Source organism: Chiloscyllium plagiosum, unplaced genomic scaffold (assembly GCF_037043375.1).
Source record: "Chiloscyllium plagiosum isolate Xiang-an unplaced genomic scaffold, Cpla_swu_hap1 HiC_scaffold_48, whole genome shotgun sequence".
Taxonomy (NCBI): domain Eukaryota; kingdom Metazoa; phylum Chordata; class Chondrichthyes; order Orectolobiformes; family Hemiscylliidae; genus Chiloscyllium; species Chiloscyllium plagiosum.
Window position 1 is genome coordinate 11,058,072 of NW_028270186.1, and position 22,156 is coordinate 11,080,227.

General features: G+C 41.7%; 1 protein-coding gene and 1 long non-coding RNA gene across 3 annotated transcripts in view; one reads left to right on the plus strand and one right to left on the minus strand.

Annotated features, from left to right (window-relative positions):
- LOC148135694 (uncharacterized) overlaps positions 1-19,638 on the plus strand; it is a 136,452-nt gene extending 116,814 nt beyond the window's left edge. Inside the window, exon 5 of the long non-coding RNA XR_015754859.1 lies at positions 19,368-19,638. This is a non-coding gene — a long non-coding RNA (uncharacterized LOC148135694). The remainder of the gene's footprint in view (positions 1-19,367) is intronic.
- The window catches only part of LOC122543112 (B-cell linker protein-like), a 35,801-nt gene extending 13,946 nt beyond the window's left edge, over positions 1-21,855 (minus strand). For both annotated transcript variants that reach the window (XM_043681386.2, XM_087984347.1), the window contains exons 1-9: positions 21,062-21,855; positions 20,923-20,954; positions 19,669-19,712; positions 16,062-16,090; positions 9,572-9,671; positions 7,965-8,032; positions 6,083-6,155; positions 3,672-3,754; positions 3,541-3,583 (exon numbers count right to left, since the gene is read on the minus strand). In XM_043681386.2, coding sequence (XP_043537321.2) covers positions 3,541-3,583; positions 3,672-3,754; positions 6,083-6,155; positions 7,965-8,032; positions 9,572-9,671; positions 16,062-16,090; positions 19,669-19,712; positions 20,923-20,954; positions 21,062-21,124 — 535 coding nt within the window. In that variant the 5' untranslated portion in view covers positions 21,125-21,855. The remainder of the gene's footprint in view (positions 1-3,540; positions 3,584-3,671; positions 3,755-6,082; positions 6,156-7,964; positions 8,033-9,571; positions 9,672-16,061; positions 16,091-19,668; positions 19,713-20,922; positions 20,955-21,061) is intronic.
- Between the last annotated feature and the right edge of the window lie 301 nt (positions 21,856-22,156).

Sequence of the window (22,156 nt, forward strand, 5' to 3'; positions counted from 1 at the left end):
CATGATCTTGTTGAATGTCAGACTTGTTGGAGGGCCAAATGACCTATTCTTGCTCCTATTTCTGCATTAAGATCATGTGGAGTAAATGCCTCAAGGCTGGCATCTGTGATGCTGGGGACCTCAAATGGAGGCTGGATTTTATGATGACTTACTAATTCCTCTGCTGTTACTCGCAATTTCTGACTGTTAGATGAAAGCTAACTGGCTCAGTGATTAGCACTGCTACCTCACAGCACCAGGAACCTGCATTCGATTCCAGCCTCTGTGTGGAAGTTGCATGTTCTCCTGTCTCTGTGTGGATTTCTTCCGGCTGCTCCAGTTTCCTCCCACAGTCCAAAGAACATAAGAACTAGGAGCAGGAGAAGGCCACTTGGTCCCTTGAGCCTGCCCTGCCATTCAATGAGATCATGGCTGATCTTTCCATGGCCTCAACTCCATTTATCCGCCCTCTCACCATAACCCTTAATTCCTTCAGTGTTCAAAAAATTATCTATCTCAGCTTTAAAAACATTTACTGAGGAAGTCTCAACCACTTCACTGGGCAGGGAATTCCACAGATTCTCAACCCTTTGGGCGAAGAAGTTCATTCTCAATTCAGTCCTAAATCTACTCCCCTAATTTTGAGGCTATGCCGTCTTGTCCTAGTTTCACTGCCTTTGGAAACATCCTCTCTACTTCTATCTGTTCCCCTCATAATTTTGTACATTTCTATAAGATCCTCCCTCATTCTTCTAAATTCCAATGAATAAAATCCCAGTCTACTCAGCCTCTCCTCATAAGCCAACACCCTCAATTTCGGAATCAACCTAGTGAACCTCCTCTGCATCCCCTTCAGTGCCAGTATATCCTTTCTCAAGTAAGGAGACCTAAACTGCATGCAGTACTCCAGGTGTGGCCTCCCTGGTACCCTATACAGCTTCAACATAACCTCCCTGCTTTTAAACTTAGTTCCTTTAGCAATGAAGGACAAAATTCAATTTGCCTTTTTAATTACCTATTGCATCTGCAGATCAACCTTGTGTGATTCATGCATAAGGACACTCAGGTCCCTCTGCACAGCAGCATTCTGCAATTTTTTCTCATTCACATAATAATCCTTTTTACTGTTTTCCTACCAAAATGGATGACTGCACATTTATGAACATTGTACTTCATCTGTCAGTCCTTTGCCCACTCACTTAAACTATCTATGTCCCTTTGCAAAGTTCCACAGTCCTCTGCACACTTTGCTCTATTACTCATCTTAGTATCATCTGCAAACTTTGACACACTAAACGTGGTCCCCAACTCCAAATCACTTATTAAAATTGTGAATAATTGCTGTCTCAACACTGATCCCTGAGGCACACCATTTGTCACTGATTGCCAACCAGAAAAGCACTCATTTATCGCCACTCTTTGCTTCCTGTTAGTTAACCAATCCTCGATCCATGCTAACACATTGCCCATAACACCATGCATATTTATCTTATGCAGCAGCCTTTTGTGTGGCACCTTGTTGAATGACTTTTGGAAATCCAAATACACCACATCTACTGCGTCCACCATTGTCCACCATGCTCATAATTTCTTCGTAGAATTCCAGAAGATAAGTTAAGCATAACCTGCCCTTCACGAACCCATACTGTGTCTGCCCAACAGGACAATTTCTAACAAGATGCCTTGTTCTTTCTTCCTTGATAATAAAGGCTCAAGCATTTTCCCCACTACAGAAGTTAAGCTAACCAGTCTATAGTTCACTATCTTTTGTCTACCTCCTTTTTAAAACAGTGGCTTCACATTTGCTGTTTTCCAATTTGTGTGAGTCCAGTGAATTTTGGAAAATTACCATTTGCTATTTCTCCTGCCATCTCCTTTAGTAGCCTAGGATGCATTTCATCAAGGCCAGGAGCCTTGCCTACCCTTAGCTCCATGCGCTTGCCCAACACTACCACTTTGTGATAATGATTGTTTCCAGGTCCTTTCCTACCTCCATATTCATGTCAATTACTGGCATGTTATGTCTTCCACTGTGAAAACTGACACAAAATACCTATTCAGTGCCTTGGCCATTACCTCATATCCAACTATTAAATCCCCCTTCTCATCCTCTAAAGGACCAACTTGACCTCAGCCACTCTTTTTCAGTTTATATATTTATAGAAACATTTGCTCACTGTCTTTATATTCTGAGCTAATTTATTCTCATAATCCATCTTACGTTTCTTTATAGCTTTTTTGTGGCTTTCTTGTTGACCTTTAAAGCTTTCCCAAACTTCTAGTTTTCTGCTGATCTCGGCCACCTTGCATGCCTTCTCTTTCAATTTAATTGCCTCCTTTATTTCCTTAGACATCCAGGGCAGATTACCCCTTTTCCTTTGCACTGGTATATACTTCTGCTGACCACTTTAAGATATTGCTGTGAAAGTCCTTCACTGTTCATCAGCTGTCCCACCATAAAGTCTTTGCTTCCAGTCTACTTCAGCCAACTCCTCTCTCATCCTATTGTTGTCTCCTTTGTTTAGCACAGGACCTTGGAATTGGATTTTATTTTTGTACTTACCATCTGTGTTCTAAACTGAACCATACTGTGATCGCTCCTTCCAAGAGGATCCCTAACTATGACATCATTAATTATTTCTGTATCATTACACAGGACCAGGTCTCGGAAAGCTTCCATTTCATATTGTTCAACAAAACTATAGTGGATACATTCAATGAACTACTCGTCAAGGCTACCCTGACTGACCTGGTTTGACCAATCAATACATTGATTAAAATCCCAGTACCATTTCTATAGGCATTAGATATTTCTTTACTTATTGTCCCCCATAATGTGATATTATTATTTGGCGGCCTATAGACTATGCCTGTCAGTGACTTTTCTTAGAATTTATAATTTACACCCTTATGGAATCATAAATATTCTCCAGAGAATCTATATTATTTCTCACCACTGCTCTGATGTTGTCTTTAAATGTTAGAGTGTCACCACCTCCCTTACCTCCCTGACAGTCCTTCTGAATAGTCTTGATATTCCTGGATATTTAACTGCCAGTCGTGACCATCTTGCAATGATGTCTTCATAATGGCTACTAAATCATACCCATTCGTGATGATTTGCAGTTTTGATGGACTGGTCGTTCTAAATTCCCCCATAGTGTCCAGGAATGTGTCAGCGAGGTGGATTAGCTATGGGACATGGAGTGTTATAGGGATAAATTAGGTGGTGGGTCTGGATGGGATACTCTTTAGAGGGCAGTGTGGACGTGATGGGCCAAATGGCCTGCTTCCATACTGTAGGGATTCTATTCTTTGATTCTAACTGGTCTATGGGTTCATGTTTTGTGTTCCCTTCCTTTCTTCAGTTGATGGGTTATGAATGTAACATTCATCCTCCCATACTTGACAGCTGACATCTTTGAGACCATTGGGAAACATGCTCGTAGCTGGTTTTCAAATGCACACATCAACAAGGGGAGACAGCTTGAAGAAAGGTTTTGTGTGGATTTTGCTAACTCCAACCACAGTTATAAAGAAAGTGGATTGAGGTATACTTACTCTCTTTGCAGTCAAACTCCAAGTATTCACCATCAGTGATATCCTATGCAGAATAGAGAGCACTCAGTAACAGATAAGTATAAGACACTGAGTTGCCATCAGTTTAAAAACACAAAAAAATGCTAGTGTACCTCCAAATCCAATTGAGTTTGTCTGTGGGTACGTGGAGGAAGAACTGGGGGAATATCTTCAACAGGTTTGTTCATTGCAGGACCTAAGAGAACAGAACATGACATATGCAAGAATTCCAATTTTCTGCAGCATTAAACAGGATCTTTTGAACTAAGATGAGTTCACCTTAAATGAGTTTGCCCTTTGCCTTTCACTGATTAGCGGCATTTTGTAGCCCATTGTAGTTCAGTTTCAATCTTCATTTTGACTAATTTTATTCCTTTCAATTGGGAGCAGCATTGGGACCCTTCAGTTCATCTCAAGTATTGTTGAATTAAGAAGGGGAACAATTAACTGATGGTTTTGCTCCAAATTACTGGATGCAGCCTTGCTGAAAAGTGTATTTATGCAGATGTTGAAGAGCAGAGTATCGTACTCACTTGTGATACTATCTGCAGGAGACATATTGAGGGAAAGTTTTGCACAATTTGTTCTTTGGTGGGAGCATCAAAACCCTGTTACTGTATTTTGGCCATGGGCTATTATAATATTCAACTACTTTCACTTTCGACTTACCCCACTATGAACTTAACCTTGATCCCACCGTTCAAGTTCATACCCAAAAGTAGTTCAGGAAGTCTGCGGGTCACTTACAGCTAAGCAGTGCATTCGGTTTTGATGAGGTTATCCATTTTGACCCAAAAAAAGACTACTTTCTAAATTATATTAAATTAAAAACTGTGGATGTACAAACAGACTTTGGGGTTTAGCTGCATGGATATTTAAATGGCACAAACTGATTGAGAAAATAATTAAGAAGGCTAATGGAATGTTGGCCTTTATATCTGAAAGATTGGAGTATAAAGATGCAAAGATTATGCTGCAGGTGTACAAAACTCTGGTTAGACTTCATGGAGGGTACTATGAACAGACCTGGACACCACACCTAAGGATATATTGGCGTACAATGTCAGTTGTACAATGGGAGTACAATGTCAGTTGACAAGAATGATATTTGGACTTCTGGGGTTAATTTATGCAAAGAGATAAAAGAAATTAGGCCTGTTATCTCTTGAACTCAGAAGGGTAAGGTGTGATCTGATGGACATTTTCAAGATAGGAAAAGACAGGGTAGATAAAGATAAACTATTTGGAGATTCAAGAACGTCATCTGAGAATTAGGGACTACTGTTAAGAGGCACTTTAGGAAACACTTCTGCACACAAAGGATGCTGGATATTTGGAACTCTCTTCCATAAATGGTAGAGGATGCTGGATCAATTGTGAATTACAAATCTAAGCTTTTTTTTTATTGTGAAGCAAAGGTATTTAGGGATATGGGCCAAAGGCAGGATTTAAGGCACAGTTGAGCCATGATCTCATTGAATAGTGGAATGGTCTCGAGGGGCTGAATGGCTTACTCCTGCTCCCATGTTCTGATACATACAGTGAAGGGAAACCTGAAGGAAGACAGTCGCAGACTTCTATCATGCAGGCAGGAGAACTCTTGTTGCTCCAGATTGTTAATGAGTTGACCACAATGGCACTTAACTTAGTGGCCAGTTAAAATATTATTGAGGTACTTAGGGCAGTTTAGCACCCTGATTTGCATGTTTTAGTGAGGCACTGGTCAGGTGAGTATCGAGGCAGCTTTTTTATTAGATTAGATTCCCTACAGTGTGGAAACAGGCCCTTCAGCCCAACCAGTCCACACCGACTCTCCGAAGAGTAACCCACGCAGACCCATTTCCCTCTGACTAACATACCTAACACTATGGGCAATTTAACATGGCCAATTCACCTGACCTGCACATCTTTGGACTGTGGGAGGAAATTGGAGCACCCAGTGGAAACCCATGCAGGCACGAGGAGAAATTCCAGACAGTCGCCCAAGGCTGGAATTGAACCTGGGACCCTGGTGCTGTGAGGCAGCAGTGGAAACCACTGAGCCACCATGCTGCCCCAACTGAGCCACCGTGCCGCCCCCACTGAGCCACCGTGCCACTTGTGACGTGGACCCAGTTCAAGTATTAGTTTTTTTATTTGTTTATGGAATATGGGCATCATTGGCTAGGTTAATAAGGTTTGAAGTCCTTGTTCATGTTGCAAATGTGTTGGTGAGCTGATGTTGTGAACTGCTGCATTCTGTGTGCTGTAGGTAGATCCACAATGTCAATTGGAGAATCAGAAAGGGAATTACTCACAGTAGAATTCCTCGTCTCTAACTTGCTCTCAGTAGCCATTTTATTTATATGGTGAGTCCAGTTTCATTCATGGCAGCAACAAAATGATGAGTTTTCAGGCATTATTTTAACCCATTTTTATTCCAAGGAAACCCTGCAACTAGGTACTGGAGACTTCTTGAACTTTTGACCCTTGCTCAGCTTTCTCCCTTCTCTTAAGATAATAGTATATACAAATAATAAATGACCTTTGTGAGTGGTGTGAGCGACACATAGATCATGCATCCTGGCAGGATCACTTTCTGATTTCATGTTCTGGACCTGCACAAGAAAATGTAAAAAATTGGAGTTCATGACTGCTCATAAGTGAACATATCAGTATTTATATAATAAAACAAATATGGAATTTTAGACAAACTGTTTTAATCTGATGGCACAAGAATGTACTGCCACTTGGAGTGATACTGCACTTTGACACATTTAAAGGAAACAGAAATATAGAGGAATTTGGGTTGGATGGGAAGAGGTAATCAGCACGAAATACGAGAATACTGTGAATAGTTTTGGTCCACTCATCAAAGGAAACTTTTCCAGGTATTGGAAGCTGACTGGAGGTTCACTTGGTTGATCCTGATTTGGCAGGACTTTCTTATAAGGTTGAGTAAGTAAGGCCTTTCCCCACTGGAGATTAGATAAAAGAGGGGTGACCTTTTCAAAACATATAGGATTCTTAGAGGACGTAACAGAGTTGATGTGGAGAGGTTGTTTTCCTTTGGTGGAGAGTCTTGGATCAGACGGCATATAAATTCTTTACTGCAGAGGGCTGTAGAAACTGTCTCAAGACTGAGACAGACAAAATTTTAATCAGTCAGTCAATCAATGGGGAAAAGGCAGGAAAGTAGGAAAGTGGACTTAAGGATTATTAGATCAGTCCCGATAATCATGTTTAGCTCTCCAACTCTCTGAGATGTAATGTCCCTTCGCATCGTGCCTCTTGAGGATCCCAAATTTTCAGTGTATGTCTTTGGCAGCCATGCCTTTCACAGCTAAGGCCCTTCACTCTTGAATTTTCTCTGAAACCTCTCCATCTCCTGAGATCCCACCTTTCTGACCAACCTCTCCCAATAGCTTTTTAATTTGAACCTATGTTTAATTTTCTTGGATCAGCATTCCTATTAAACATTTGGAATATTTTACTTTGTTAAAGTGTCATAGAAATGGGAAATGTAGTTGTTAGTGAGCTTAATGGAATTAAGACTATTTAGTAATGTCATTGCTGATTGGTAATCACTGCAAAATATGTAGGTGGAGATTTGGGAGAGAACTGGATTAGGTTCAGATTTGAAACATGGTGCATAGCCTTCAAATAGTTTCTGTGCAGCGTGAGGTGAAAGTTAATCAACTAATTGGAAACCAGAAATATCTTGGCTGATATGAACCTGTGCCCAGCAAAAGAATTTACCAACAGGATAAAGTGATTTGATAAAGCTGAGTGTATAAAACTGGCAGAGTACTAATTGAAGCCAGAGTTGCTAATATTCCTGTCAGTGGACCCATTGTGGAGAATGAAAGATAGACGCAACATGTGATTGAACAGATGGTGAGGATCCTGGGGATGGTTGAGCAATACAAGAGAACAAATATGACAGGAATCACCAAGATCACTGACTTCTTTACATTTTTGTAACTGAAAGATACTATGGTAATTTTTTCTGCATCTCTAATACCCTGTCTCATACCACACAGAATAGGTATTGGCAAAAAGCAGAGAAATATATGACTCCAGAAGGCAACAACTTCCAGTGATATAGTAGTTGGAAGTCCATGGCAAATTTGTTGGTTGGGGCCATTTAATTAAGAGGCAGGGATGTGATTAAGGATTCTTTGGCCTTCTAAGCTTCATACTTGTGGAGCCGATTAATAAAGGGATCCAATGCAGCCAATTCCCAAATGAAAGTCTTTGTTTGGACCATAAGATCAGTTTTGAGGGGAGGAGTTGTTTTGTCACAGTCTCCAACAGTGCCATCCAATTTAATGCTTTGTGTGCCTGCCAGCTGACATTTGGGGTTAGTGTGTATAAGATTCTGGCCACAGTCTCCGAAGATGCAAAGAAATGCTGTTTCAACATACCTTTGGGAGATATACAGGTTGTCTCATTCCTGGTTTGGGTGAGGATGCTGAAGGCTTGGTTTGTCTTTCTGAAACAATAAATGTTTTCCAATGACTAGAGGTATCTTTCAAGTGAATAGAGTGATGTTCAGGAAGCTGAGCATATGGTAAAATTTTGTCAAAACATAACCTCTTTATAGATATTATTTTTCTAAATTTGATTGCTGTCAAATGGCTGATTGTGCCTCACACTGCTTTCATTGTGGCATGTATGTGTGCATCAGTCAACATGTGACTGACTAGTTGTGTTCAATGGCAGCCTGGAATGTAAGGGACAGATTTGCAACATTTTACTTTGAGCAGCGATTGTTATATACACTGCATTGATCGAATTACTGTGGCCTGTGTTCTCTGTGGGCAAGTCTCTGTATGAAGTAAAAATATAAAGTCAAGAATTTTCCAAAAATAACTGGAATTCTGGAAAATTGTGATAAAAAAAAACACAGGCAAATAAGTTTGGATGTGAGTAAAATTCAACCCATACATGCTCAGAATGTGGGCTTGAATCTGAGTACAGTGGGGTTTTGCTGAGAGACAGACTGTTAGTTATTGATAAATGGATGTGGGGTTATGGGCAACAGCCATTTTCTTCTGCCTGAAGCCCTTTCCCATCTCCTCCTCAACAACTTGCTCTCTTCTCATCTTTGCAGTCTCTATGAAACTTGGTGATGGCCAAAACTTTTTTAAAGTTGAAATTTGTCTCCAAATTTTCAATTCTTCTGTGAAGAACATTTGAGTTGCAGGGAAGTGGAAACGGTGGATTGGGTCAACCCAGGTTGGTGGATGTGCCCATGCAATAACAGGCCACTATGGAGTAATTTTTAGCATTTGGGACAAGGTCTCTTAGAACATGGAAGGTGGAAGTACAGCACGGGAATGGGCTGTTTGGCCCATGATGTTATGCTGAACATGATGCCAAATGAAACTGATCCCTTCTGCCTGCCCTTGGTCCATATCTCTCCATTCCTTGCATATTCATGTGCTTATCTAAAAGTCCCTTAAACCCCTTATTGTATCTGTCTCCACCACCACTCCTGGCAGCACGTTCCATACTCCTACCACTCTGTGCAAAAATCTTGCCCCTCACATCTCATTTAAGCTTTCCCCCTCTCACCTGATATGCATGTTCCCTGGAATGAGATATTTCAATTCAGGGGGAAAATAATTCTGTCAACCCTATCTATGACAGGTAACTGGCACAGTGGCATTGTGGTTAGCACTGCTGCTTTATAGCACCAGGGACCGTTCCCTTCTAAAAACTTAACAAGAGCTGGGCAGCCAATGCACAGCGTGCTGATGGCACCGAAATCCCAAGAATAAATTTTAATTACTTGGGGTGAGATCTGAATTTTGGCCATTAGTGAGCAAGATATCTGCTGTAATCTGTGCTGAGTCGAGAAAAGGGAGTTGTGGGCACCCTTTCCCCACATAGCTGTATGCTGTCCATTTAAAAAAAAATCTACAGCCTGGACCTCAATCCACAGCAATCTAACAGTGTTAGAAATATTGGGGTAACTTTATCTTGAGCACAAGCTTGATCACATTGAGGTGCAGTTTTTCAGCTTTACCTATGTAGTAATTATTGGTCGGTTCAATTGTAGTAACAGCTCTCAGGGGTCGTTCACTTGGAGGTGGTTCATAGGTTTCCTCATTCTCAGATCCACTGTCCTGCAATGAAGTACACCACAGTCCTGAGTCGTGTTTCTTTTCATTTGACCACAGCAAAATTCTAGTGCAATCATTCCACAGAAAGGCAAAAGGCTCTTGATGAAAATTGTCCAAAAAACAGCATCTGCAACAGTTCAGTGCTCCCTCATAGAACCTCTGCAGTGTGGAAGCAGGCCATTCAGCTCATTAAATTTACCCCAACACTCTGAAGACCCAATCCCGACCCTAATCCCACATTTCCCCATGGCTAATCCACCTAGCCTGCACATCCTTGGACACTAGGGGCAATTTAGCATGGCCAATCTACCTTATCTGCACATAGAGTCAAAGAGATGTACAGCACAAAAACAGACCCTTCGGACCAACTTGTCCATTCCATCCAGATATCCCAACTTAAAGTGCCAACCCAGATTAATGCTCAAGTTTCTTGACATGAACTTGAGTCTTCAGATTCAGAGGTAACCATAATATGCAGTTGAACTCAACGGAAACAGTAACTGAACTATCCCAGATTCATGTAAGGTGAAAAGAAAGATGCAATGTTAAATAGACTGACCCCATCCTCATCACAATGTTCTGTCTCACGAGGGTAGAATGCTGGAAGTGAAGTATTGCTATTCCTGGAGTTGTCACACAAGTTAAATATTTTAGAAAGTACTTTATCTGTCTTTTTGACCCATGTTGACAAAAAGCTCTTCTTTTTAAAGAAATAGTTTCTAGCTACAGATAAACAATTTTGAACTTTCGGCACATAAGTCTAACTCATTGACATTCCTTATCCCCTTATTAACTCCCCCTTCCACACCCAACCACTGAGATAGGGAAAAAAGAAAGTTGGGTATTAAGGGCACAGAGAAAATTTGGAAAGCATTTCAGTGGCCTCTGTTCACAGGATCTGCTGGAAAGGTTCTTCATTAAGGCAGAATGCTGCTTCTCAGACTTCCTTCTCTGAAAGTCTCCACTGATTTGCTGGAAGCGCAGGGACTGGTTCACACTTGAAAAAGATCTCTGATGTATTAATTAAAAGTCACTGCCTACATAAAGTTCTGGAGATTAAACAAGTTGGTTTTCTCCGGGCTTAAAGTAGCTTTTACTGCAGAGAGCAGAGAGAGCTGTTCAGCTGGTGGAATTGTGAAGATTTTTCTGTATCTTCTTCATAGCCTCAAGCTGTTCAGCAAACTGGGAACCAACCACATAATTGTTGGCAGGCAGAACGCCCTTGTTATTGATAACTGGACACTTGTCCACAGTCTTTTAACTCCATCTCTTCTACAAACTACACTTCAACCACTGCTGGAACCAGTAGCTGTGCAAACAGGGTTTACAATAAGTGTCAGATTACTTGCTTTCAAATCACGCAGTCATCTTCCAGCAATCTTTGGTTTTAAAACAGTAATTTTGTGATTTCAGTCTGCAATCAAAAATACAGAAAAATAAAAAGGCACAGTCTTTATGATAAGGCAACAAGAAAATGACAAGCCAAAATGGGACTTCTACTCAGAATAAACAGAAGCTATCAATGGGATTTGAAAGGCCTATCCAAGTACCTTGCCTCTACAAAGTAAAATTTAATAAATGTCACAATGACCAGTTCGACCTTCTAACCCCCAACGCAAATGGCCATGTTGAGAGGGAAACCTACTCAGCATCAGCAACCTCCAGCCACTACTTCTGAAATATAATTACTTTCCTGAGACTACCCTGGCATATCCTGTCACTCCAACCTTGATTTTTTTCCACTATTCCTTCTCTTTCCTCGACATCTCTTTTCCTCGACTTTCTTTCTTCTCTATCCCTCTGTTCTTTTATCATAAATACCTTACCCCCAAAAAGCATCCTATAATCTCAGTGTTCTCCCTTATTTTGCTCTACCCCCTTTGTTCTTCCTGCTGTTTCCTCCTCTCCCCTGTACATGTCATGTTGTCCATCCACTCCCCCCATATTTTCCCTTTTTCCTCTCCCTTATAATGCCTCAGTTTTACTTGTTTTTTTAAAAGTTCCTTCATGTCTTAGCCCTTCCCTTTCTTTGCCATCTCCTCCTGCCATACAATACTCTAGATACTGACACTAGTCTGATTCCAGCCTCTTCAATACCCTGGGTTTAAGTGCTCCATCATTGGTGGATGTTGTTTCAGTTGCCTCATCCCTAAATTCCACAATTCCCTCCCCCCTCTCTATCCTGGTTTCTTCCTGAAAACATTGGAAAACTTTTACCAAGCTTTTGGCTATTTTCCCTAAAATCTCTTTCTAAGGTCTGGTATCATATTTATTTTTATTCTGTTTTACAGTGTCTTTGTGATTCTGTTGTGATATTTTATTGCACAAGTTCTTGTTGCTAGATGTGACTCTGCAGAGAAGGTCACTTAATAATTCTACAAAATATGAAGTGTCATTTTGTAACAATTATACGCAAATAGCAAGCAAATAAATCTATTTCTGTGTATTTCTTGCATTTTCTTCAGAAAGTCCAAAGTCATTTACGATTTGGTGATGCCGGTGTTGAACTGGGGTGTACAAAGTTAAAAATCACACAACACCAGGTTATAGTCCAACTGGTTTAATTGGAAGCACACTAGCTTTTGGAGCACCGCTCCTTCATCAGGTGGTTGTGGAGGACACAATTGTAAGGCACAGTTTTTACAGCAAAAATTTACAGTGTGATGAAACTGAAATTATACATTGAAAAATACCTTGATTGTCTACTGAGTCTTTCATCTGTTCGAATACCATGATAGTTTCATTTCTTTCATGTGTAAATCACAAAACCTTTTTTTTAAAAGTTGCATTCTCAGGTTAGCTGTAACAATTGATGTCAGCTAGACAATATGTTGAAGGTGTTAAGCCACTGAGTTCTTTATTCCTCTATTTCTGATGAAGGGCTTTTGCCCGAAATGTCGATTTTCCGCTCCTTAGATGCTGCCTGACCTGCTGTGCTTTTCCAGCACCAGTCTAATCTAGACTGTGGTTTCCAGCTCCTACAGTCCTTGTTTTCACTCCCTGTATTCTCTGTCTATGCCATGATGTTTAGATTGATTCTCATCTAACAAGTGAGAGAACAGAGTTTTATGTGAATTCATGCAGTTTTTGAGCTCAGAGTTTTACATGAATCCATGCAGTTTTTGAGCAAAGTACAATGTAAATTCACCCCACAAAATATATGTGTTCATGTGGGTCTTTGTGTCTGCCTTTGTGTTTGTCTGTCTGGGTTGGGGGTTGTGAGTGTGAGAGAGAGTGTATATGTGTGTTTAGTGAGTGTAGAGTGTCTTACGTCTGTGAGGGGGTGCATGTTTGAGTTTGTATAGTATGCGTGCGTGTCTGGGGTGGGGGGTTGTGAGTATCTGTGAGAGAGAGTGTATATGTGTGTGCATGAGTATAGAGAGAGAGAGAGAGAGTGTGTGTGTGTGTGTGGTGCAATTAGCTATTAGCCTCTGCTCGGCCACTTTTCGCTGCTGCCTGTCCCGAAGTCCACCTTGGAGAATGGTCACCCAAAGGTCCGAGGTCGAATGTCCTGGACCACTGAAGTGTTCCCCAACTGGGAGGGAACACTCATATCTGTTGATTGTTGTGCGGTGCCCATTCATCTGTTGTCGTTACCTTTACTTGGTTTCCCCATTCCTACTCGCGCACACACACACACAGGCATCCTCTCAGAGATTTAGACCACTCTATACTCATGCACACACATATACACTCTCTTTCACATTCACAACCCCCAACCCAGACAGACACACACACACAGACAGACAAAGACCCACATGCACACATATATTTTGTGGGGTGAATTTGGACTTGCAGAGTTATATTGTACTTTGCTCAAAAACTGTATTCATGTAAAACTCTGTTCTCTCACTTTTTAGATGAGAATCAATCTAAACATCATGGCATAGACAGAGAATACAGGGGCTAACACCTTCAACATATTGTCTAGCTGACATCAATTGTTACAGCTAACCCGAGAATGCAACTTTTAAAAAAGGTTTTGTGATTTATACATTAAAGAAGTGAAACTATCATGGTATTCGAACAGATGAAAAACTCAACAGACAATCAAGGTATTTTTCAATGTATAATTTCAGTTTCATCACACTGTAAATTTTTGCTGTAAATTCTGTGCCTTACAATTGTGTCCTCCGCAATCACCTGATGAAGGAGCGGTGCTTCAAAAGCTCGTATGCTTCCAATTAAACCAGTTAGACTATAACCTAGTGTTGTGTGATTTTTAAAGTCATTTATTATCTTGGATGTTTTATGTAATTATGTACTTCTGAAACACATCACAATCTTTTCAGCACAACTGAGTAATTTGAGAGGCAGACTGGATGGTTGACCTGTAGCCCATCATAAACAGCAGTACTGTCAGCTGATGGTATCAGTGAACATTACAGATTCTTTGGCTGCCTCTGAAAAACTAAGAAAACAGGGTTATCTTACAAATTGGGATTCACTGTCGGGAGCAGCATGGACAGAAACTCACTTGCGCTTTGGATGTGTGTTTTTCTCAGTGCTGTAACATATTGGTTGTGCTCTGTGTCACTGCAACAACAGCAGTCTCCTGTCCGCTACAGCAAATGTGAATTTGGTTATTGACTTTGGTTATCAGCTCCACAATCAAAGGTCCTTTGTTCAGTCTGCTTCAAAGATAACCACGTTCCCCAACGTAATTTGCAACTTGTGTCAGTCATTGTTTCTACAGCACAAGAGAGTTTCACCTGATATTCAAATCTGTTTCAAGCAAAGAAAACTTGCAAAAATAGGGAAATGCTTTGTAGTAACGAGGTCTCTGTTCTTAAAACCTTGGATCATGAGCCTATTTCATGCTGGGGCCAGTGTACTATTTATCAGTGATAATTCTTTACAATTTAGGCAGATTGAATTGACTGATCTAATTAAACTGGTTCCTAAATACATGATGTAATCAATAAATTTTTTAAAAATCTTCACTAAGACAAGCCAACTGGATGAACATTTGTGCTGACTGAAGATTAAAGCTTCTTATTGGTTCAGTTTGAAATAGATAATCTAACATGGAAGGTTTCTGGGTTTTGGGTTTTGGGATCTGGGATTGTCAACTATGTTATATACATGGTCAGGTGCGAACAGTGAAATTAGGAACTTTTATGAGTTTTCTTGTGGCATCATGGTCACTGGTCATTTGGATACAGAACTGGCTCAAAGGTAGAAGACAGAGGGTGGTGGTGGAGGGTTGCTTTTCAGACTGGAGGCTTGTGACCAGTGGAGTGCCACAAGGATCGGTGCTGGGTCCACAACTTTTTGTCATTTGTATAAATGATTTGGATGTGAGGATAAGAGGTATAGCTAGTAAGTTTGCAGATGACACAAAAATTGGAGGTATAGTGGAGAGCGAAGAAGGTTACCACAGATTACAATGGGATCTTGATCAAATGGGCCAATGGGCTGAGAAGTAGCAGATGGAGTTTAATTCAGATAAATGCAAAGTGCTGCATTTTGGGAAAGCAAATGTTAGCAGGATTTGTACACTTAATGGTAAGGTCCTAGGGAGTGTTGCTGAAAAAAGAGACCTTGGAGTGCAGGTTCATAGCTCCTTGAAAGTGGAGTCACAGGTAGATAGGATAGTATAGAAGGCGTTTGGTATGCTTTCCTTTATTGGTCAGAGTATTGAGTACAGGAGTTGGGAGGTCATGTTGCAGCTGTACAGGACATTGGTTAGGCCACTGTTGGAATATTGCTTGCAATTCTGATCTCCTTCCTATCGGAAAGATGTTGTGAAACTTGAAAGGGTTCAGAAAAGATTTACAAGGATGTTGCCATGGTTGGAAGATTTGAGCTATAGGGAGAGGTTGAACAGGTTGGAGCTGTTTTCCTAGGAGTGTCGGAGGCTGAGAGGTTACATACCTTTATAAATTCATGAGGGGCATGGATAGGATAAATAGACAAAGGATGGCACGATGACCTAGTGGTTAGCACTGCTGTCTCACAGCACCAGGAACCCAGGTTTGATTCCAGCCTCGGGTGACTGTCTGTGTGGAGATTGCACATTCTCTCAGTGTCTGCGTGGGTTTCCTCCAGGTGCTCAGTTTTTTTCCCACAGTCCAAAGATGTGCAGGTTTGGTTAATTAGCCATGCTAAATTGCCCATGCTGTTCAGGGATGGGTAGGTTAGGTGCATTATTCAGGGGTAAATGTCGAGTAATAGGTAGGGGAATGGAGGTTCGGAGGTTCAGTGTGGACTTGTTGGGCCAAATGGCCTATTTCCACACTGTGGTGATTCTATGATTCCCATAGTACTGCACTGGGGTGTTTGCTGAAGCCTTCTGCAAAATGTGTTGTTGTTGTTGTTACTCTTACAAGATGGTTTTAGCTTTTTCTAGTGCAAATAATCAGTGGACACAATTTTACACTGAATACTTACAAATTCATTCACACATGACGTTTGGTGATCTGTAATAAAATGGATAATATGTTTAATATTAAAGAATAAACTCAAATGAGCTCTTATCCAATAACAACTTTTTTTTTATCAATGAGAGATCTACTACAATCAACAGTCCGGATAAGATACACTTGAAGTCTATTGTGAACAAAAAATAACTAACTAGAGAAAGACATTTGAGCTAAGAAGTTGATCTTTGAAATGGTCTGTAGTAACACAGCTGTCCTGGCAGCCATCCACATGCAAAACCCAGCTAAACAGGGCTTTGGTTCGATATGTTTGATCATGTTAACAGCTATAGTCAGCCTCGGAATCGTCACATCAGGAAGGAGAATATGAGACAAGGGTTCCTTCATAAAATAGAGAAAGTGAGGACTGCAGAGGCTGGAGATCGGAGTTGAGAGTGTGGTGCTGGAAAAGCACAGCAGGCCAGGCGTTATCCGAGGAGCAAGAGAATGGAAGTTTATGGCAAAAGCCCTTCATCAGGAATGAGGCTTGTGAGCCGAAGGGGTGGAAAGATAAATGGGAGGTGGGAGGGGCTGGGGAGAAGGTAGCTGAGGGTGCAGTAGATAGATGGAGGTGGGGGTGATGGTGAAAGGTAGGAGAGGAGGGTGGAGTGGATAAGTGGGAAGGAAGATGAACAGATAGGACAGGTTACGAGGGTCATGCCAAGTTGTAAGGTTGGAACTGGGATAAGGTCGAGGGAGGGGAAATGAGGAAACTGGTGAAATCCACATTGATACCTTGTGGTTGGAGAGTCCCAAGGCGGAAGATGAGGCATTCTTCCTCCAGGCATCGGGTGGTTTGGATGTGGCAATGGAGAAGGCCCAGGACCTGCGTGTCCTCGGCGGAGTGGGAGGGGGAGTTGAAGTCTTCAGCCATGGGCGGTGAGGTTGGTTGGTGCGGGTGTCCTGGAGATGTTCTCTGAAGCACTGTGCAAGTATACATCCTCTTTTCTTAATGTAGAGGAGACTGCATCGGAGCAGTAGACATAGTAAATGACGTGTGGAAGTGCAGGCAAAACTCTGATGCATGTGGAAGGCTCCTTTGGGGCCTTGGATGGAGGTGCGGGGGGAGGTATGGGCACAGGCTTTGCAATTCCTGCGGTGGCAGTGGAAGGTGCCGGTAGGGGAGGGTGGGTTGTTAAGGGGCGTGGGCCTAACAAGGTAGTCGCGGAGGGAACGGTCTTTACGGAAGGCAGATAGGGGTGGGGAGGGAAATATATCTCTGGTAGTGGGGTCCATTTATAGGTGGTGGAAATGGTGGCGGTCTGTATGTATACGGAGGTTGGTGAGGTGGAAGGTGAGGACCAGGGGGTTTCTGTCCTTGTTGCGGTTGGAGGGGTTGGGATCGAGGGCGGAGGTGTGGGAAGTGGATGAGATGCATTGGAGGGCATCATTGACCACATGGGAAGGGAATTTGCAGTCTTTGAAGAAGGAGGCCATCTGGTGTGTTCTGTGGTGGAACTGGTTCTCTTGGGAGCAGATGCGGCAGAGGCGGAGGGATTGGGAATAAGGGATAGCATTTTTACAGGAGGCAGAATGGGAAGACATGTACTCCAGGTAGCGGTGGTAGTCGATGGGTTTGTAGAAGATGTCCGTATTGAATCGGTCACCATTGGTGGAGATGGACAGATCCAGGCAGGAGAGGGAAAGTGCCTTCCACATCTATCAGAGTATGAGCTGCACTTCCACACATATCATTTATTGAATCTGTTGCTCCCAATGCAGTCTCCCCTACTTGCAGAGTGCTTCAGAGAACATCTCCGGGACACCTATACCAACCAACCCCATCACCCCATAGCCGAACACTTCAACTCCCCGTCCCACTCCACAAAAGACATGCAGGTCCTGGGCCTCGTCCATCGCCACTCCCTACCCACCTGACGCCTGGAGGAAAAGTGCCTCATCTTCCACCTTGGGACCCTCCAACCAATTTCCTCATTTCCCCTCTCCTACCCTTGTCCCAGTTCCAATTTTCCAACTTGGAACTGCCCTCATGACCTGTCCTACCTGTCCATTTTCCTTTCCATCTTCCTGCTCACCTATCCTCTCCACCCTCCTCTCTGACCTATCACCTTCACCCCCACCTCCATCTACCTATTGCACTCTCAGCTACCTTGCCCCCCAGCCACACCCCCCTCCCATTTATCTCTCCACCCCCTCGACTCACAAGCCTCATTCCTGATGAAGGGCTCTTGCCCAAAACGTCGATTCTTCTGCTCCTTGCCTGCTGCCTGACCTGCTGTACTTTTCCAGCACCACACTCTCGACTTCTTTCATAAACTACTTGTTCAACAACATTTCCCCAACACCTTGCACAAACTCAATGTGCTTGAAATCACACCCACTCTGACTGAATATGCCTTTCGTGTTTGAGAAAGAACTTTTGTTGTGAAATAAATTAATCAACAGATCATAAAGTTTTCTGAGTAAATTGTACAAAATGTGAACTGAAAATTCACTGCCTTGCACATTACTTTCAGGATACAAGCAATCAGATATAACTTTTCAGAAGATTGTCAAACTCTGGCGAACCTGTATCAATATGTTTTCAGTCAAAACTTGTGGCAGGAAATTAGGAGTATGACTGAGGCTTGAAGCAAGAAGGCAATCTGCCTAATTTCATGTTCTATAAGCTCAATTCAGAGGGAATTTTCTTCCAGTCTCTCATCAACTAACTGAAAGGTCACAAAATCAGAGCGATACACCACAGAAGGAATCTATTCCACTTGTGGTGCTCTTGCCAGGCCCTGAAAGCGCTATTCAGTTATTCTCGCTTCCTGTGCTGTTTTCAATAACTCAGCATTTTTTCCATTACCTAATTCTCTTTTGAAAATTGCAATTGAATTTAATTCCAGCACATTTTTAGGTCAGAACTTGCTGTCTGAAGAAGTGCTTCCTCATTGTCACCTCTAAATTGATTTTGAATTAACTCTGTGTTTTCAGGTTACTCACTCTGCTGTCACTTAAAACAGATTCTTCTTTTCATTCTGTCAAAAGTCTTCTAACACTTGCATTGTACCCCTAGAGAAATGGTGGACATGGCTGCTTTTGGTTATTTATTCTGTTTGTCATGAAGATTAGGTGTGCCAACAATCTCTCTCCACTGAAATAGCTGAAGGAAATTACAGGCAGCAATGTGTGCAGAGAGCTAAGATAATTCTACCACGAAGAAAATTATCTGCACATGTGCAAAAATGCAGTTATGTTTGTTTTGATTCACTTTAAATTCTCTGTATTGCATAACAACCAAGCTGATCAACTGTTAACTTGTCATTGGCAGAACCTTTGAATGGACTAGTTGGATTCAAGGCCTTTCCTCGATCTTCCAGTTTGGAGTCTCAGGCAGGGAATACCAAGGCCAACAAGAAGCACTTGTTCCAAATTAAATGCAAAGGATCACAGACACTTGACATCACTATTTTCAGGTCAACTCATTCCACATCAGTATAGATGGGTTTGCTTTTGTTTTCCTCATTCATACTGTCATAAAGACCTGAATACAAATTTCCTGAATACTTGTACCATCTCTTTGTCATCAAATAAAAGTGAATCATCAGAGAAGAATATCTCTTTTCACTTACTGGGTTTGTTGGGTCGGGCCGGCAGTGGAGGTGGGACGCTGGACCTGCGTGGAAGAAGAGAATACTTGCTGACAAAGTTATTTGTCAAGGTGAAACACTCTTCCAAAGTGTGATGATTCAAAATTACTGAAACAGGAAAGCATCTCTGCTTCTCCAATATGAACATTCATACATCTGTTGGTTATGTACATATTTTAATGTATGCAAGAAGAAAACACATAATATTTAATATATAATACCAGCAATCAAATATAATTTTGCAGAAGATTGATAGAAACTCTGGCTAACCTGTATAAACAAGGTTTCAATAAAAAATTATGTTAGGAAATCAGGAGAATATCTGAGGCTTGAAGCAAAAGGACAGTCTACCAAATCTGTATGTCAGAATATCATTTAGGAATCATCAAACCACTGGACTGTTTGCCTGATGCAGAGTCCATATTATCTCCCCCTCTTTGGACACACTACACTCAGAGAAGGTATGTTCAAGTTGCCTGCTCAGATTGCCAAGTCTATCAGTTCAAGTTGTCTTGGTTCTTAAATTTTCATCACCAGCAGTATCAGAGCTTAACATATGAATCTGAGTCTTTGACTGCCCTCTTTGTATTTCGAGCATGATTAGATTTACTGCAGTTTCAGACCAACATGTTTAATGTTGAAAGTAATTTTGGCCTGAATTGAATCAAATGGAAATTAAAATTACAGGAGATGTATTATCAGCTGTTGATCCAGTTTTGTTCAATTTACACTGTCGGCTAAAGTCAAACGTTCCTTGCTCCGTGCTCATTGGCATAGTATCTTGAAGTTGAGGTGATTTGATTGACCACCTACCTACAGGTTGCATTTTGCCAAATTGCTGCACCTTCAAATCGGTATTTTCCTGAGGCAGCACCTTCAAAACTTGTGAATCTGCCACCAGGAAGAACAAAAGCAGCAGATGCAAGGAAGCATCATGACTTGAAAACTTTCCTCCAAACCACATAACATCCCAACTTGAAACTATATCGCCATTCCTTCACCATCAAAAGTCACTATTGTGGGATCAAATTCCGTGAACTCGTTTCCTAACAGAATTGTGGGTACACCTATACAACATGGACTGCACTGGTTTAAGAAGGCAGTTCAGGTTAAGGCTGGACAATATATGCTGGCCTCACCAGCATCAGCTCCATCCTATGAACGAAAAGTTATTATACCAGTAGCTTTCCAATGATAAAAAGCAAAGATTCATATCATGAGAAACATTATACTCACATATTTTTTGAATTCCAAGGTTTCGGGAAATTCTGAGAAGAGGAGAGAAATAATTAGGTTTGTAGTGTCATCACAATACAGAAGGAGATCATTTAGACAATTGATTTAATGACAGCTCAATGTGGAACAATCCACTCACTTTATTTTCAGAGATGTGTAAGTCTATTTCTGTCAAGTCTCCATCATTTGCTTTTGAAATCATTCATCATCTCTGCTTCCAGCACTGTCATGGGCAATGAGTTCCAGTCAATGAGCATGCACTGAATAAATACTTCTTTCCTTACGTTTCTGCCCTTGCCCAAAACTTTCAACCTGTCCTTCAATCCTTTGTCATCAGCTTATGGTAACAACTTTTTACGGCTGATCAAACCCATCACCACTTCTATTAAATCTTCTCTCCACTTACTCACTTCCAAAGATCAGAACCTGAGCTTCTACACTTCACCTTTTATCTAAAACCACTCACCCTTGGAACCATTCTGGTCAAACACCTCTGCACACTTTCGAAGATCAGCATTCCCTCTAATTTTCTTATTGGCTGCACAGGCCTCCCGAAGCCTATGTGGGGGTGGTGACTTCCAGAATCATAGCTTCGAGGAAAGATTGATGGTGACAAGAATGAGATGCAATATTCCAGAGCTTTATATCTGTCCAGCATAACCCTGCTTTTGTGCTCAACACTTTGATTTCTGAAATGCAAGTTCCCATATGCTTTTCTCACTGCTGTCTCAGTATGGCCTGCTATTGTCCAAGATCAATGCAAAAAATTGTCCCCTCCAGTTCCTGTAGACCCTTCTCACCCTGCAAGTCTATGCCTGTTTTTCCTATTCATTTCGCCAAAATGTATCACCTTATTCATCTCTGTATTAAATTGCATCTTCTACACATCCACCTGTTCTGGTCGCCAATCTATTCTCAGTGGTTAGCACTGCTGCCTCACAGTGCCAGGGACCCGGGTTCGATTCCCACCTCGGCGACGGTCTGTGTGGAGTTTGCACATTCTCCCCGTAGGAGAAAGTGAGGACTGCAGATGCTGGAGATCAGAGCTTAAAAATGTGTTGCTGGAAAAGCGCAGCAGGTCAGGCAGCATCCAAGGAGAAGGAGAATCGACGTTTCGGGCAGAAGCCCTTCTTCAGGAAATCCATTTCCTGAAGAAGGGTTTATGCCCGAAACGTCGATTCTCCTTCTCCTTGGATGCTGCCTGACCTGCTGCGCTTTTCCAGCAACACATTTT